A 15,363-nucleotide genomic window follows, 5' to 3' on the forward strand; every position below is an offset into this window, starting at 1 on the left:
GGACACACACCTGTTTACCTATGTTAAACACCAGGCGTCCCCATCCTCCGTCACCTATCACCTGTCCTACTAAAACCAACCCTGAGTCAAAATTGCTAGTATTTTTAGAGTTCTCTAAAATTTAGTAGTACTAAAAAAATTATATTCATCCAAGGAAAATTGACATCTTGCTTTATTAACAAAAGAACATACATGATATTTGAGGAGACCCCCCAAGTATTAATATGAGTGCTCCATTATTTATATTTATTTTAATGATAAATATATTATTTAAATATGTATGTGCATTTTAAGAGCATTCTGAAAACAATTTTGTGAGTTTAAGGCTTATTTTGTATTTTTTTAACTAATTGTTTAGTTAAAAAGTTTTAATGTATGCATATAGATATACACAATGGTATATGCATATACATATGTGTATATTCATACATACATATAGACATTCATGCATATAATGCACACATACATAAATTTCTGAATTTGGTCCTGATAACAGAAGAGTACCCAAATTTCGATAGCACTAGTTATTTTTTCATCTCTTTCATAGTTTAAAGGAAAAAAAAAAAAAAAAAAACCCAGGAAAAAAATAGTGTAACATTTGATACTTTTGTGTACTGCAGAATTGTCAAAAAAGCTTTCAAATATTATCACTAACTGGTACTGTAACTGTTACTGTAAGTGGGTGCCAAGCTGATGTTATGAATTTTTGAAATGAAATGTTTTCCACTCGTGGTAAATAAGAAAGGAATGAGATATTCGGTTGTCCCCGGGCACTAAAAACCCTAGCTACAGCTCTGGCTATGTTGTTTCTGAAATTATTTTACCTCAAAACATTGAAACAGAGCTAAATGTTTCACCACCATATCATGCCCTAACTTCTACGGCTGTTCCTAAGTTTAACAGAAGGTACTGTCACAGTTCTGCCTTATATTCATGAAGAAATCTTTATCAACAAAATGAATTAGGTGCTTTTCTGTATTTATGCAACCATGGCTTATGGCTGTGATTGTCCACTTGCAAGATTAAACATACTGACACGATTCTCAAAACCTGATATAAAGTTCCCTCATCTGCACTAGAAAAGAGAGAAACAGTCTTAACTTTTCAGGCAGCCTATATATATATATATTTGTTGGATCATTGAATTACTTTTCTGTTATACATGTGAGTCAATATATGCTTTATCATTTGGAAGAAATTTAAATTAATTCTAGATCTCTTTGCTATTTTAGGTGCTACATGATATGGAAAATAGCGGTATGATCCATTACTTCCCAAGTTTTCATCATCCAATCATATCAGATGAAGATATCACTCCTGATAATGATTCATATAAATGTAGTGTTTTACGATCAAACCGTTCTATTTTGGTGTTATCAGGGAAATTTGAGGGAATACCTGATAATTTAACAATAAATGTTGTAACCTGGTTGGTAAGTCTTTTTTCATTTAAAATTAGTTTGAAAACTTAATTTTTCAGTTAAAAGATTTATAAGATAACTAATATCAGTAATTAATAATCATGAATTTATATAGTTCTTTAAACACATTTTCTGTTATTTTCTAGCTGATTTTGATAATTTTTACATTCCTGAGGAAAAGAGCATGGGATTATGGCAGAATTGCTCTAGTACAGAAGAATGATCAGAGGTAAATTATGTATGCATATAAATTAAACTCTTATAATAAATTCCATCAGAAATAAAAAAAAATAATTTAAGAAGTTTAAGAGTATAATCCTGGGATTAAAATGAATTTCACAGAAATTTAATTTTTTTTAATCACCAAATATGCACCTTTTTTCTAAAATTTTCAAAAATAACTTTATTCACATTTCCTGTAACTGAGTTAATTTTTGTTACCTCCAGCTGTGCTGTTAATTATTGCTTTTTCATTTCCTTTAATTTTTTTTTTGTACTTTTAATTTTATAAAGTATGTAACAGATTATAAATAATTTGAGGAATTTTTTGGTGTATAATTTGTGAGTACTTTATTTTTACTGGAGAAAAAATAGAGATTTGTAAATGTATATCAATTAAACCATCTACCTAGAAGCTGAAAATTTATTTTTATATACGCAACTAGGCTTATTACCATTTAATCAATTCTTGTGGAATTACATTTGATGAAATAATTTGCTGTCTGTATAATATGGAATTTGAAGTGATTTTTAGACTTAATAACAATGTAACATTCTAAGAGGGTGCTACAATATGTTTCTATGTTTGAAGTTTATATCAGTTCTTCATAGATATTTTCCTTTCTTTTTTATAAATGGACACTGAAAAGAAAAACATCAATATTTTGTATGTAGTTTTTGTTTTAATATAGTTAAGTGATCCCACCAATTAATTATTATATGCCAGACTAATAAATCGTTATGTTTATAACATAAACAAACATGATTAAATAATATCAGTTTTAAATTATTGCATTTTTCATTGCTTATCATATTTTAAATATCTCTTGAAATATCTAGAAATATAAAATCTTCAATGTCTGATTATAGTAACAGAACCAGGGAAATATAAAATGTATCTTTTATTTGGAGGATGCAAATGCAAAATTCTGTGTTAACCATAGAGTGTTAGTTTCTTTTAAACAATACTCACCAGTAAGATGGTAATTATAAGTTGAAGTCTTTAAGAATTATTAATAATAATAAAAATGAAAACAATACTTGCACAAGAAATTTGTTTTCACCAAAAAAAAACAAGAAAATTTTTTACATATTTTTTAGCATAAAATAATTTTTTATTTGTGCTTTAATTTTCTTCACGGGTCAAAAGTTACATCTATAGATTGAGCTACTCACCCAATACTGGAAGTACTAAAACAGCTACAAGCAATGTATACATATTTTGTAAATTTCAAGTCTTAGAAGGATATTAGAACATTAAACATAAATACTATAAAGCTGAATGGAAATCAGAAGGGATTAATATAACTAGGTGTTTCTGCACCATGCTTACAAAATGCGTGGAAACATGTTTTGTGTATTCCTGTAGCATCGGTCGGTTGGCCTTTCAAAAATATAAAAGATGGCTGGGAGGACTGCTGGAAAAAACCTGTTGGCAGCAATGGGAATCACTGTGCATTTAAATATGTACAACTTCAAAAAAATAGTTTTTTAAAATATCAAATTAAGAATTCACATTGCTGGTCAAAGGTTGGATGATTCGTAAGCTACTATTAGTATTAAAATACTGCATTTAATAATTTATTATGACTTTATTATGCTTTTTTGTAGTGTTTTCGGTAAACAAAAACACTACAAAAAAGCAAAAATTGTGTTATTGTCAAATTTTGAATAGCAGAACAATGCAGTATTAAACTTGAAAAGTTTGCATGGTGAGATTAAGTTCCTAACAGCAAAATGTTTTGTGAAAACATTCTTGTAAAAATGAATGGATTGTAACCTGTAGATGTTTTTTTGTTTGTAGAAAGTACAGGGTTACTATAAATGATTCATTAGATTTCAAAATACTTTATCTTTTTATTTTGAAGTATTTTGAAAACCAGTATATCATATAGCACACCCTATATTTAATATACACACTATATTACTCACTATATTTGATACATGAAAAGAACCGGAAACTCATCAGTTTTTCCTGATGCACTATATGTATCTAGTTGTAACAAAAGTTTTCTAACAGAAAACATGTGGGAAAAATATATTTCAGGATCCTCTATGGCGATTATTTTGACGTGCCATTCCTGTTTATATGCAACACGCTCCCAAGTAAAATGGCATCCAGAACATAATGCAATAAAACATAAAAAATTGTATCTCAATAAACTACATTTTAAATCAAAATAAAACAAGGAAATAACATAAAAATGGAAATACATATTTTCTAATCAACACGGTACAAAAAGGAAATGTCGACTTACCTTATTTAGAAATTTTTGTGTCTTCAGTGCATAGCATCCAAAAATTTCTTAACAGCATCCAAAATCTGTTTAAAATTATCTGAGCTAGAATCTGTGTACTGCCGTTGCCACATAAATTCACAAAAGTAAGAATAAAAAATATCCTCATCTACTGAATGATCATTACATTTGACCAGATGCATTTCCTTCATAAAAACATGACATTTATGCCAATTATGATTAAACCTTCATTTACACACCAGTCAATCAATTCTCAATTCTTTCTCTCCCATTCGTTCTAAATCATACAGAAACTTTGGGTTAATCTTGATCACCGGCAGGCATTTTATAGTGTGAAGTACAAAATAAACAAAGTACTTCCTAACCAACATACAATGCAGAGCTAAGCCCTGAGAAATATTTTGCCAACAATTCAACAATAGCGTGATCATGCATTACAACCAATCACGTCATGGTAGGGCTTCCAAAACATACACCATAAAATACACAAATTACCATAAATGAAACAACAGCTTTACGATAAATGAAACAACAAATTAGTGATAATGCAAGCAGTAGCCCAAAATATAGACTACCCGAACATTCTTAATAAAGTTAGAGGAATGAACATGAAAGTAGTACCTTTAGTGTGGGTAATAATCACCAGCCAAATGTATGATTTTCTGCCAATTTTTTATAGTTTTTCAAAGTCTTTGGTCCAGAAACTTGGTGGCAGTGAGTCTAAAAACAGCACCAGCAAGATGTAGCTGTAGCTGTAGGTGTGAAAAAAGATAGAAGTATGAAGGAGCTATATGTTGGGTGTGGCAAAAGATCCCATTCAAGTCTGTACAGAGTCCATCTGGTGAATGCAGACACATGTGGTCTTACATTATCTTGATGAAACATTACCTTTCTTGTGTGGGAACTCAGTTTGACGTTTTCCTTGATAGCAATGTCAACACTGACTAGCATCTCAATGTACACCTTACTGTTGAGAGTTTTACTTTTTTCCAGATACTCTTTGTGGATAATACCACGGCAGTCCCATCAGATATAAAGCATGATCTTTTTGTAAGTCAAATAGCATTTTGTGATGCTGTCGATGGGCTCACTGGGTGCAGACCAACCCCTTTTCATCCTTTGTTGTTGAAGTAAATCTACTTTTCATCACAAATGACGATCCGGTCCAGCATTTTGTCCTTGCATCAATATTCAAGCAGATTAGTGCAGTCGTTAACATGTCTGTCGTTACCTGCTTGAATCAACTCATGCAGCACCCAGCAATTGAACTTATACATCAAGTTTATGTAATGCATAGTGTGACTAATGAATATGGCACTAACATCTAACTTCTTAGCAAGCTGTTGAGTGGCTACATACTGATCTTCTTTCACAAGTTCTTGCAGGCAGTCCTCATGAATATAAGTAGGCCAGCCACAACACTCTGCTTCTTGAATGTCATAGTCCTTGTTTTTGAACTTTCAGTATCAGACTTTCACAGTATCGTATGATACAACATTAGTACCTACAAGCTGTACACATGATCTGGTGACATTCTGTAGCTGATTTTTTTTGCAACAGAACTGGCAGTAAATGGTGCTTCTAATCTGGTAGTGTGCTAATTCTATTTCAGACACCTTGTACTTGATAACGGTATTTTTTTACAAATTTCATAACTCAGTGCAAGTCTCTTTCTTTCAAATGCCAAAAACCTTTTGACAAAATATGATTAAACACGCCAATGCAAACTGTTTGCACATATGATATTTGTGGTGGCTTGAAACTTTCGTTAAAACTCGATATTTTATGTGTTCCATTGGTCATACAATACATATCCAAGAAATGTCAATCCCTATGTTTTGTTGCATTCTCTATGTTTTCATATCAGTGGTCATCATAGCTGACTGGTGCATCTCCTGAGCTTTACTGGTATTATTGGTGGCAGGATTGTGGTATGGAAAAGTGTCTGTCTGATTGTGGTTCCCAAAGGAGGAAGTCACATGCACAATAAATAGATCAGGAGACCTAAGGAGCCATGCTAAAAACTAAACTATATTATAATTTGGATGTATGTTGTATGATCTATGGGTCATGCATGAAATATTTGTAATTTGTGAGGAAAACTTGCTGAATTTTTGCCTTATTTTGAATTAATTACTCTTCTGTATGTAACATTTACTTAGCAAAATGTATTTTGTACTCCATTGAATCATTTTGGTAACCATGTATTAATTTTCATTTTAGGAAAAATAAAATTATTCGTTTGACAACTACCATTTAAAAATTGTATTTGAGAGCAGAGTTTAATATTTTTGTATGCAGAAAAAGGAAGGTGTTCATTTTCAGAAAACTTAGACAGTATGATAGGGTCCTTATGGGTGGATTGTCGATCAAACAAATTGAATTTTGTATTGTTGAGAGAAAAACATATATATTTTTCAATCCAGTAGATAACAGCAGTTGCTACTGTGTGACGACTAATGACCACTTCTTTTATAACCAGTGTAAGCATTTCAAATTGATGAAAGTATATTAATTCAATTTTTGCTGCACTGACAATTTGCTATGATTGAGGGTCATAATAACAAGTGTCAACTGTACAACTGCAAAATGTAATATGATGCAGAATATTGACTTAAATTAAAGCTATAATAAATAAATATAAACGTAAATAAAATTCATTACATATTACTCCCATTTGAAGCTTCTTGTTTCCTGTAGTAAGTGCGTGGGCGGCGGAAATTTATTATTTTGTTTTTAAACTAAGATCTAAGACTCGGCAAAAATTAATTTGAAAGTTAATTTTTCCATTTCAGCAACTGTATATTGTTCATAACTCGGATAAAAATGAAATATTGTGTATTTTTCTTTTTTCACATGATTGCTACTTAAAAAATTTTTTGATGAATTAAAATTTTTTTAGCTGTATTAAAAATAAACTATCACAAAAAACTTCATAAGTATTTATTCATAATTGTGATTGACATATTCTTAGGCTGTTGTTATATATAATAGATTTCTAACAAAATGCCTCTTTTCTTGAAATCTAAATTTTAGAATGTTTCCTAGAACATTTTAAAATTTATGGTAGAAGATATCACACCAAATATTGATGTGGGTTTGACCACTTTTAACACTTTTGTTATATTAATGAAATTGTTTTAATAAAAACCTTTTGGAATGTAATAATTTGAAGTTTCTGTAAAACAACTGAACAACTGTTGCTGGAATATACATTAAAGAATTTTACTTTTACGCTAGCCTATATGGATGACGAAACACAAATTGAGTAATTAGAGTTAGGTTTGGGAGCAACTTCCCCTTGATAAGTCACTCTCTTGCCTGCTCAACAGTTATTCACTTATGCATTTTTTGGAGTAATAAATTAAATTTTTTGTTTTTTTGTTTTGCTTATTTTTCATGGTTTTTAGATACGTGCAATTAATTTACATATGCTCTTAAAATTTAAATGATATTGTAACTTAGTTCACAGCAATAATAATAATTTTTATTTCTTTGCAATTAAAATTTCTTAATTTAATTAAGTTTTATTTGCTTTATACGAATAGAGAATATTTGTTAAATTCTCTATTCTTTATTGTGAGTTGTTCTGATAATTTTGATTGTGAATTTAGTATTAAAACTGAGTGGAGCATTTTCTTCAAAGTTTAGTTAATTACAGTAGTTCAGCTGTTCGATTTCTCTGTTATTTTGAATTCATTTCCTGTTAAGTGATAATTAGCTTTTAAAATTAAAGAATTGTATAGCATGTTAATTGTTCATCGAGGTTCTTTTTACTTGAAAAATTCATTTAATATGCTTAGTCTTAAAAATGCCCTGGAAAAATTATTCTGAAGCGTTTTATTCAAATTACATTTATTATAGTGTTAAACATTTTAAATATATGTTTCAGTGTTTGGGATAGTTTAAAAACTATATATTGTTTTTGTGACTGTGTAAAGATTTTGGTACTTTTCCGCTTTGCCGTCGCAAATCTCGCCAAACAAACTTTATTGGTGACAACATACAGTATACACATAAAAAATTTTAACAAATGTTAGTTGTAGGAATTTTTTATTTTGAAGGCATAAACATTTTAATATCATTTAAAATTTTGTAAAAAGCCACTAAATAAAGACAAAGAATTTGTAAAAAGACACTAATTTAAAAATTTACTATGCTTTCATGGTTCAGCATCCTGATTTGCCGGCTCATATCACATGAGCCCCAAGTGATCTCATCTCAGGTAAACTACGCTACAAAAAGCTAATTCTCTTAGTAATTATCTACATTAATTTCAAGTTAAATCTTAATTTGGAATACAAGTTTAAATGCAAGAATTATTTCAATTCGTACGATTAGCTAACTCAGAAATTATGTAAAACCGCAGTGCTTTACTTCGCTAGTGTATTCTCATTAGAATTGACGAATTTAACCCTCTCTATTTTCGGCTTTGGGTAAGCGATGTAATTGCACCCTAATTGACTTAATTATCGCGAATGGCCTTAGGGCATAAAATTGAAATATCTGGTAAAAATTCTATCTAATCGTATGCCGGCATTGAAAGAAACAATCAATCTGATAAGAAATGGCTGCGACTTGTTTTGAAAATGAGGCGTAAAAGGTTACCATCGAGGATATTTGGTTTGGCATCATTTGTACCATTATTGGCGACTTTATCGTCTGCGCCGACAAAATAGAAAAGTACTAAGATTTTGTATATAATGCATATAAAATGTAATTAGCAGAAGTATTTTTAAATGTATTTTATGACTCGTAAAGTAAGTCCAAATTAATAAGAAATTGTAGAAACAAGTCCTTATATGGTCTTTATTTTAACAACCACTGGTCATAGACATATTCTTCAGCACAAAAATGTTTTTAATTATGCAAGTGTTTGCTATGGCATCTTTAAATGAAAAAAAAAAAAAAAAAAAAAAAAAAAATTGTAAAAATTCCATAATCTAGCTTTTTATATTGTCGTCCTGTTTCACTATAGTTAGTAGAGGTTTATACTGATTATAAAAAATTGAATACAAAAAAGGTTTTAACTCATTAATGCAAAAATTGACTGAATTATTTTGTGTGAAAATGTGGAATTTTTAAACATCATTTTTGACTTGCCTTAACATGTCATTTAAAACATAAATTAGAAGAATTCGCGATGGAACACCCCTTCAATAACAATAAGTGATATTCTTTTATGATTTACTCTCCAGGCAGCATGCATTCATTTAAAAAATGTAAAACTTGAATGCAAAAATATTATAAAATGCATCCAGAAAAAATAGTAGATGTTTGTGAATATATTTTTGTTACAATATACATAAGTTATGTGTAAAATAACTTATTTATTTATATTATTATATTCATGTGATTCATGTGATTCATTCTGTATATTCATGTGAATGATAGTGCTCTATTCCTAGCTTTTATGTATAATATACATAGAGTTCAATATTTTACATATATTTTGATAAAAAATTTTGTGCATGTTTATCCCATATATATAAATCTTCTCAGTTTTTTACTTCTAATATTGTTAGTGAAATTTTTGTTAATCTTCTCCATTTGTTAATAATTTTTTAAGAAGTCTGATAAATCTCCTGTACTTTTTTATATATATCAATGTGCATTTTTAGCAAAAGCATTGCATAAATCTACTATTTCTTTCTGAATCTAATACAGCATTGGGCACTGGCGTAGCCCATATATGGTCATAGGGCAAACTTTGTTTTGCAAGGTGGACCAGGCTGTACCCTAACAAAACAAAACAGCATTGTGCAATTTTTTTAAAATCCCTTCTTAATAATATTTCTTCTATAAAAATATTCCCATTACAAATGTAAAAAATGTCTTTTAACAGATACGATTTTCACATATTGGCACTTTTTTTAGTTAACATATAAATAAAATAGAATATGTATCAGATATAGTTATACTTTCATAACATTTAAGAAACACCATAGACACAATTTTTCAGTTTATTAGCTGAAATAAGAAACCAAAATGCTGTTCATCAAATGTATCAGTTTTAAAAAGTATGCATTTAATATTGCAGGATTTTATATTGAAGCAATAAGTGCAATGAAAAATATTAAGGTCATTGGAAAATATAATATTCATAATGTTTAGTATAGTGTGCTGAATGATTAAATAACTAAGCAAATTTGTAAAATAAATAACATATATTCTACTATAAGGAAAAACAAGCATTAAGAGACATGTACCGTTTGTTTCCAGAACACAACTTGTATTTAATGCACATTTATGCATACATCTGTTATTTTTTTCGTAGTTACTACAAAATTTCCTCTTCATTAATGGCTGATTTATTTGAATAAATTTATTGTTTAGTTAATTAATGTATCACAGCGTCTATATTTTTCGGATTTATTGAAACCTATTAGAAATATACAAAAGGGATTTAATTTTCTCCGAGTCATTTTTAAAGTGCATTTGTTGAGTTAATGCTTTAATGGTACAAATATTTTTCCTCTAACAGGCTCTGACATTTTGTTTGACTTGTTTCATATAAATTGAACAGAAAATTTAAATCAGTAGTAACATAAATTTATACATAAATTAGAACTAGTTGAGTCTAAATAACCTCTTAATTTTATTATTCAGAGGAAATCCAGTGCAATTTAAATGCCACTTGGAAACTATAATGTATTTTGGATATAGTACTTTGTCATGCTTAACCTGGAATTAAGGAGGAATTCTCTTTTCATTATTAATAATTTAAAAAAATTACTTATTCCTAAAATTTTCCTAAATAAAAATTGTTTATTTACATTTCTGTTCAAATAAATTTTGTTTGTTTTAGGTAGCTTAACCCTCTGAGACCTTTATTAAAGACCCTTTATTAGCTAAATTTGTATATTTACTTAATTTAGGCTCTATTTTCATAAACTTACATTTATTAAGATGACATTTATATTTTCAAAGAAAGTAAGAAAACAAAATGTAAATTATAAGCTAATATATGCCAAGTTACAAAAAATCTTATGACTGGATAAAGCCAGCCATGGCACTCAGAGGTAAAACATTATTATAAATAGGCATTCTCTATATCTAATACATGGATAGATTAGGTTTTGAAAACTTAAAATCAGAATAAATAGAAAAGGGAAAGCTTAAAGAGATAGTAAACAGCTGTGATTTTATGTTCTTTATCCTTTATAAATTAGCATTTCATTTATGAAGCACATCTTCAGTTGAATAAAAATGAATTTTTATGATGCAGAATACCATTTAGTAAAAACAGTCTGTGTGATGATTTCCTTATCACTCTTGAGATTCGGCAAATATAGAGTATAATTAATGATTGGTTGTTCATAATGCTAAATATGTTTCTTTCGTGAGTTAGTAGCTTTTCTCCATTCATTATAAGAACAAAGTACTTTTACATTTCATTTTTTCTAATGACTACAGAAAATGTTCACAGAAATCAACATAATGGATCCATGATAATTAATCATACATTAATTTAATTATCTAGTTTTTCATTAACTTTCAAAGTTTTACAGGTTTTTACAAATGATGCATAAACAAACACAGTACTCTATCTATTCATTTTTTTTTTTTCAAATCCAGCATCTAAAAAATGAATGCAATTAGCAAAATAAACGTTTTTCAAAATATTAATAGTTTGAAAATGCTATAATTTTTTTTTTTTTTTAAAATTTCAGTAATGCAAAAATAAGTATTACAAATTAGATTCAAATGCTGAGAGCAAAATTGGCACAATCAAGTTTTATGGGAGCAGTAACTACTGATGTGGCAAGTGAATTTAATGTTTATAATATATATGCCACTAAATAACTCATATATATATATATATTATATATATATATATATATATATATATATGTATATATATATATAATGTTCTTATCATAATGACGTAAACATTTACTTAACACTTCCTTTCCAACTGTCAGATGAAACGATGAAATGAAACTTTCTACGTCATTTCCTTTCAGGAGTATTCATCTCTCTTCATTATTACCAGTTATATTAAAAATGAAAATAATTAAAAGTCTGTTCCAGAATTTCTTCCATATGATCCCTATTTTAATATTAATCCCTCTTTTCTTTTACTTTGAGCATGTTTTAGAGGCTTATTTAAAGATTATTTAATTCTAAAACAGACAACCTCTTTTATACCTGAGAATGGACAGCTTCATAATGGCACCAACACCAGTTGGTCGCTATTTGGAAAAACAATCTTCTTAAAAGTGTTCCTACGAAAAGATTTTTCTACGCTTATAAAGATCAATGTCTAACTTGTAGAAAGGGTACTTTTCCGTTTTGCCGGCACGAATCTCACCAAGCAGACTTTAGTGGCGACAACACACAGTATACACATAAAAAAAATGTTAACACATGTTAGTTCTAAGAAATTTTTATTTTGAAGGCATAAACATTTTAATATCATTTAAAATTTTGTAAAAAGACCATAAATAAAGACAATAAATTTGTTAAAAAACATTAATTTAAGAATTTACTATGCTTTCACAGAACAATATCCTGATTCGCCATTTCATATCATGTGATCATAAGTGATCTCATCTCACGTAAACTACGCTACAAAAATCTAATTTTCTCAGTGATTATCTACATTCATATCAAGTTAAATCTTAATTTGGAATACAAGTTTAAATGCAAAAAATGATTTCAATTCTGACGAATAGCTTACTCAGAAATTATATAAAACCGCAGTGCTTTACTTCACTAGTGCATTCGCATTAGAATTGATGAATTTAAACCTTGACTTTGCCTTTTCTATATTTTTGCCTTCGGGTGAGCAATGTGATTGCATTCTAATAAATTTAATTCCCGCGAATGGCCGTAGGGCATAAAATTGAACCTAGCTGGTAAAAATTCTATGTTATTGTATGCCAGTATAGAAAGACACAATCAATCTAAGAAATGGCTGCGACTTGTTTTGAAAATAAGGCATAAAAGGTTATCAGCGAGGATATTCCGTTTGGCATTTGTTGTACCATTTTTCGCGACTTTTATCACTTGCGCCGGCAAAATGGAAAAGTACCGTAAAAAGCAACCTACATAATAGTACTTAAAGAGTTTGCTACCTAGATAGCAAACTTTTGAATTCATTTGTTTTGCTATTCTTATTAAGAAAACAAATGAAAAATTTATGCAGCATCTTGAATAAAGGTGCACATGCAAGGAAGGTAGCATTTTCCATGTTAGATATTCATCTGTATAAGGATGCAAACCCCTTTATGTCAAACCCCTTTTATATTATTATGAAAATGTATCATAATAGTAATGAAATTGTGATTAGTTAACAATTTTAATGTATCATTTAGTGTATGTCAGTGTTCTCACCAGGCTGCAGTTAATTTCATTCTTTTTTCTTTTTTAACTTATGAGGCAAATATTAATAAAATATTAGCATTTTTTTATTTTACATAAGTATTTCTATGCAATTACAATTTTCATTAAAAATTTTCTAGATAGTGTTTAAAATATATATTTTATATAGATTTAATAAAGTGTAGTTAAAATAATTTAACATTTTAGATCAAAATAAAAATTTTTAAATGAATACTTTCAGGCAGTTTTAATAACTAACATAATTGTCAAATTTTAGCTTGGAAAATTATACTTACATAAACCTGAAACAAAAGTATTCTGTAATAAATTGATTTCAAGTAGAAGAGGAAGCAAAGATTCTTACTCATTTACTTGCATTAATTTAATCATTTGATTATGGCAAATCATTTAAATGTTATCTACCAAAAAAGAAATGCCTTTGTGAAGAATTTTGTAAAGAAATTTAGCTTTTTTTAGCAGTTATGTTTGCCTAACAATTCGGAAACAAAGAATAACTATAGATATGGAATGAAATGTACAGTATTTTACTAGTTAAAATTTCATTTTTAAGATCCCAATTACCTTGACATAAATTTAAAGATTATACACTATAAGGGCACTTAAATACTGCACAGAAACCACAAGGATTAAATTATTTTCAGGAAAATTACCATTAATAGCAAAAAAGCAGAACAATTTTGAATTTTATAACTATACTGCAGACTGTTCGTCAAGGGTAGTATATATATTAAAAAAATCTTAACAATTAATCTATATTAATATTGCCTTTCTTTTTATAAGATGTTTTCTGTACTCTTCCTATTTAATATGAGTCATTCAAGAAAAAAAAAAAAGATTAAAATATTTAATTAAAAAATTATGAGTATTAAAGAAATGAAAACACAATAATATGCAAGCATGTGTTAGAACAAAAAACTTTTAGTTTATTAATTTGGTGCCTTACGCTATTAATGGTACAAAATGTAGAAAATAAATGTCAAACTATTCCTATTTTGTTAAATGCTTGCATTCTTGTATCAGTTCACAGAGAATAGATTTTTGTCACTGTGAAAGAAAATTTTCATATAAAAAATATTGAATGTGCATTTAATTTGATAATAAATAAAAGATCCTGATACATCCACTTCAAGTAAATTATTCAGCTTGCGAAGAAAGATTAAAAAAATCTGCCGCCATTATGAAATATTACTAATTCCTTTTACAAAATTTTACTTAGGTAAAGAAATCATGATCATTAAAAATGAAATTTTTTTTTACTTACTTCCTTTGTATGTTAATATAAAAATCCGACATTAGCATATTTCCAGTGACATTCATTTATTTGGAAACGAAGAAATCATGATAATTAAATTTTTTTTAACTTACTTCCTTTGTATGCTAATATAAAAATCCGACATTAATATATTCCCAGTGACATTCATCCATTTGGAAACGAAGAACATGCTGATTTACAAAAATCCCACTTTCATACCGGAAGTGAGAGTAGATGGCTTTATGTTTTGTGAATGGTTAATAAACAACATCAAACACTCACGTTTTCCCCTTTCATAATTAGATATGTTAAGGAAACCTCTAAATTAGTATCTTAAATAAAACTGATTTTTCATATTGTGTAAATTCATATTCAGAGACCCTCAATGATAAATTAATGAACAGTTTTTATATGAGGATTAGACATGTCTCTGCTCATGCTGAGTTGAAAATCATAAAGGTAGATAAATTAGCTCAAATTAAGCCACATAAATTTTGCCTTCATGTAATGGGAAGTGTTATACTGTCTGAAGCTCTTCAAATTAGGAATGTCCATAACTATTTCATAGGCAATATAATTATTTCCAGTTTGTTAAATATTTAATTTGCTTAAAAGTTAGTGATTGCAAAAAATTTAATCATTACTAATTTTTTAGCACACAATTAATGAAATATGATTTTTTGATAGTAACTGATGATAATTATTTGCATATTCTGTGCATCATAAATTAAAACAAAGTCTATGTCTCATATTAAAAATTCATATTGAAAATTGTTCTCATATTAAAAGTTATTAATCATTATACAAATTTTAGAAATCATTTAATAATCGTAAAAGTAACAAATGAAAAGTACTGCAATACAGG

The 15,363-nt window shown here is 28.4% G+C and overlaps 1 protein-coding gene across 2 annotated transcripts in view; it reads left to right on the plus strand.

The window, feature by feature from the left end:
- Tmem63 (transmembrane protein 63) overlaps positions 1-15,363 on the plus strand; it is a 170,835-nt gene that overhangs the window by 60,437 nt on the left and 95,035 nt on the right. For both annotated transcript variants that reach the window (XM_085809371.1, XM_085809370.1), the window contains exons 2-3: positions 1,233-1,433; positions 1,568-1,650. In XM_085809371.1, coding sequence (XP_085665497.1) covers positions 1,245-1,433; positions 1,568-1,650 — 272 coding nt within the window. In that variant the 5' untranslated portion in view covers positions 1,233-1,244. The remainder of the gene's footprint in view (positions 1-1,232; positions 1,434-1,567; positions 1,651-15,363) is intronic.

Source organism: Stegodyphus dumicola, chromosome X2, assembly GCF_044657685.1.
Source record: "Stegodyphus dumicola isolate Sdum_Otavi_A_Nest chromosome X2, ASM4465768v1".
NCBI classification, from domain to species: Eukaryota; Metazoa; Arthropoda; class Arachnida; order Araneae; family Eresidae; genus Stegodyphus; species Stegodyphus dumicola.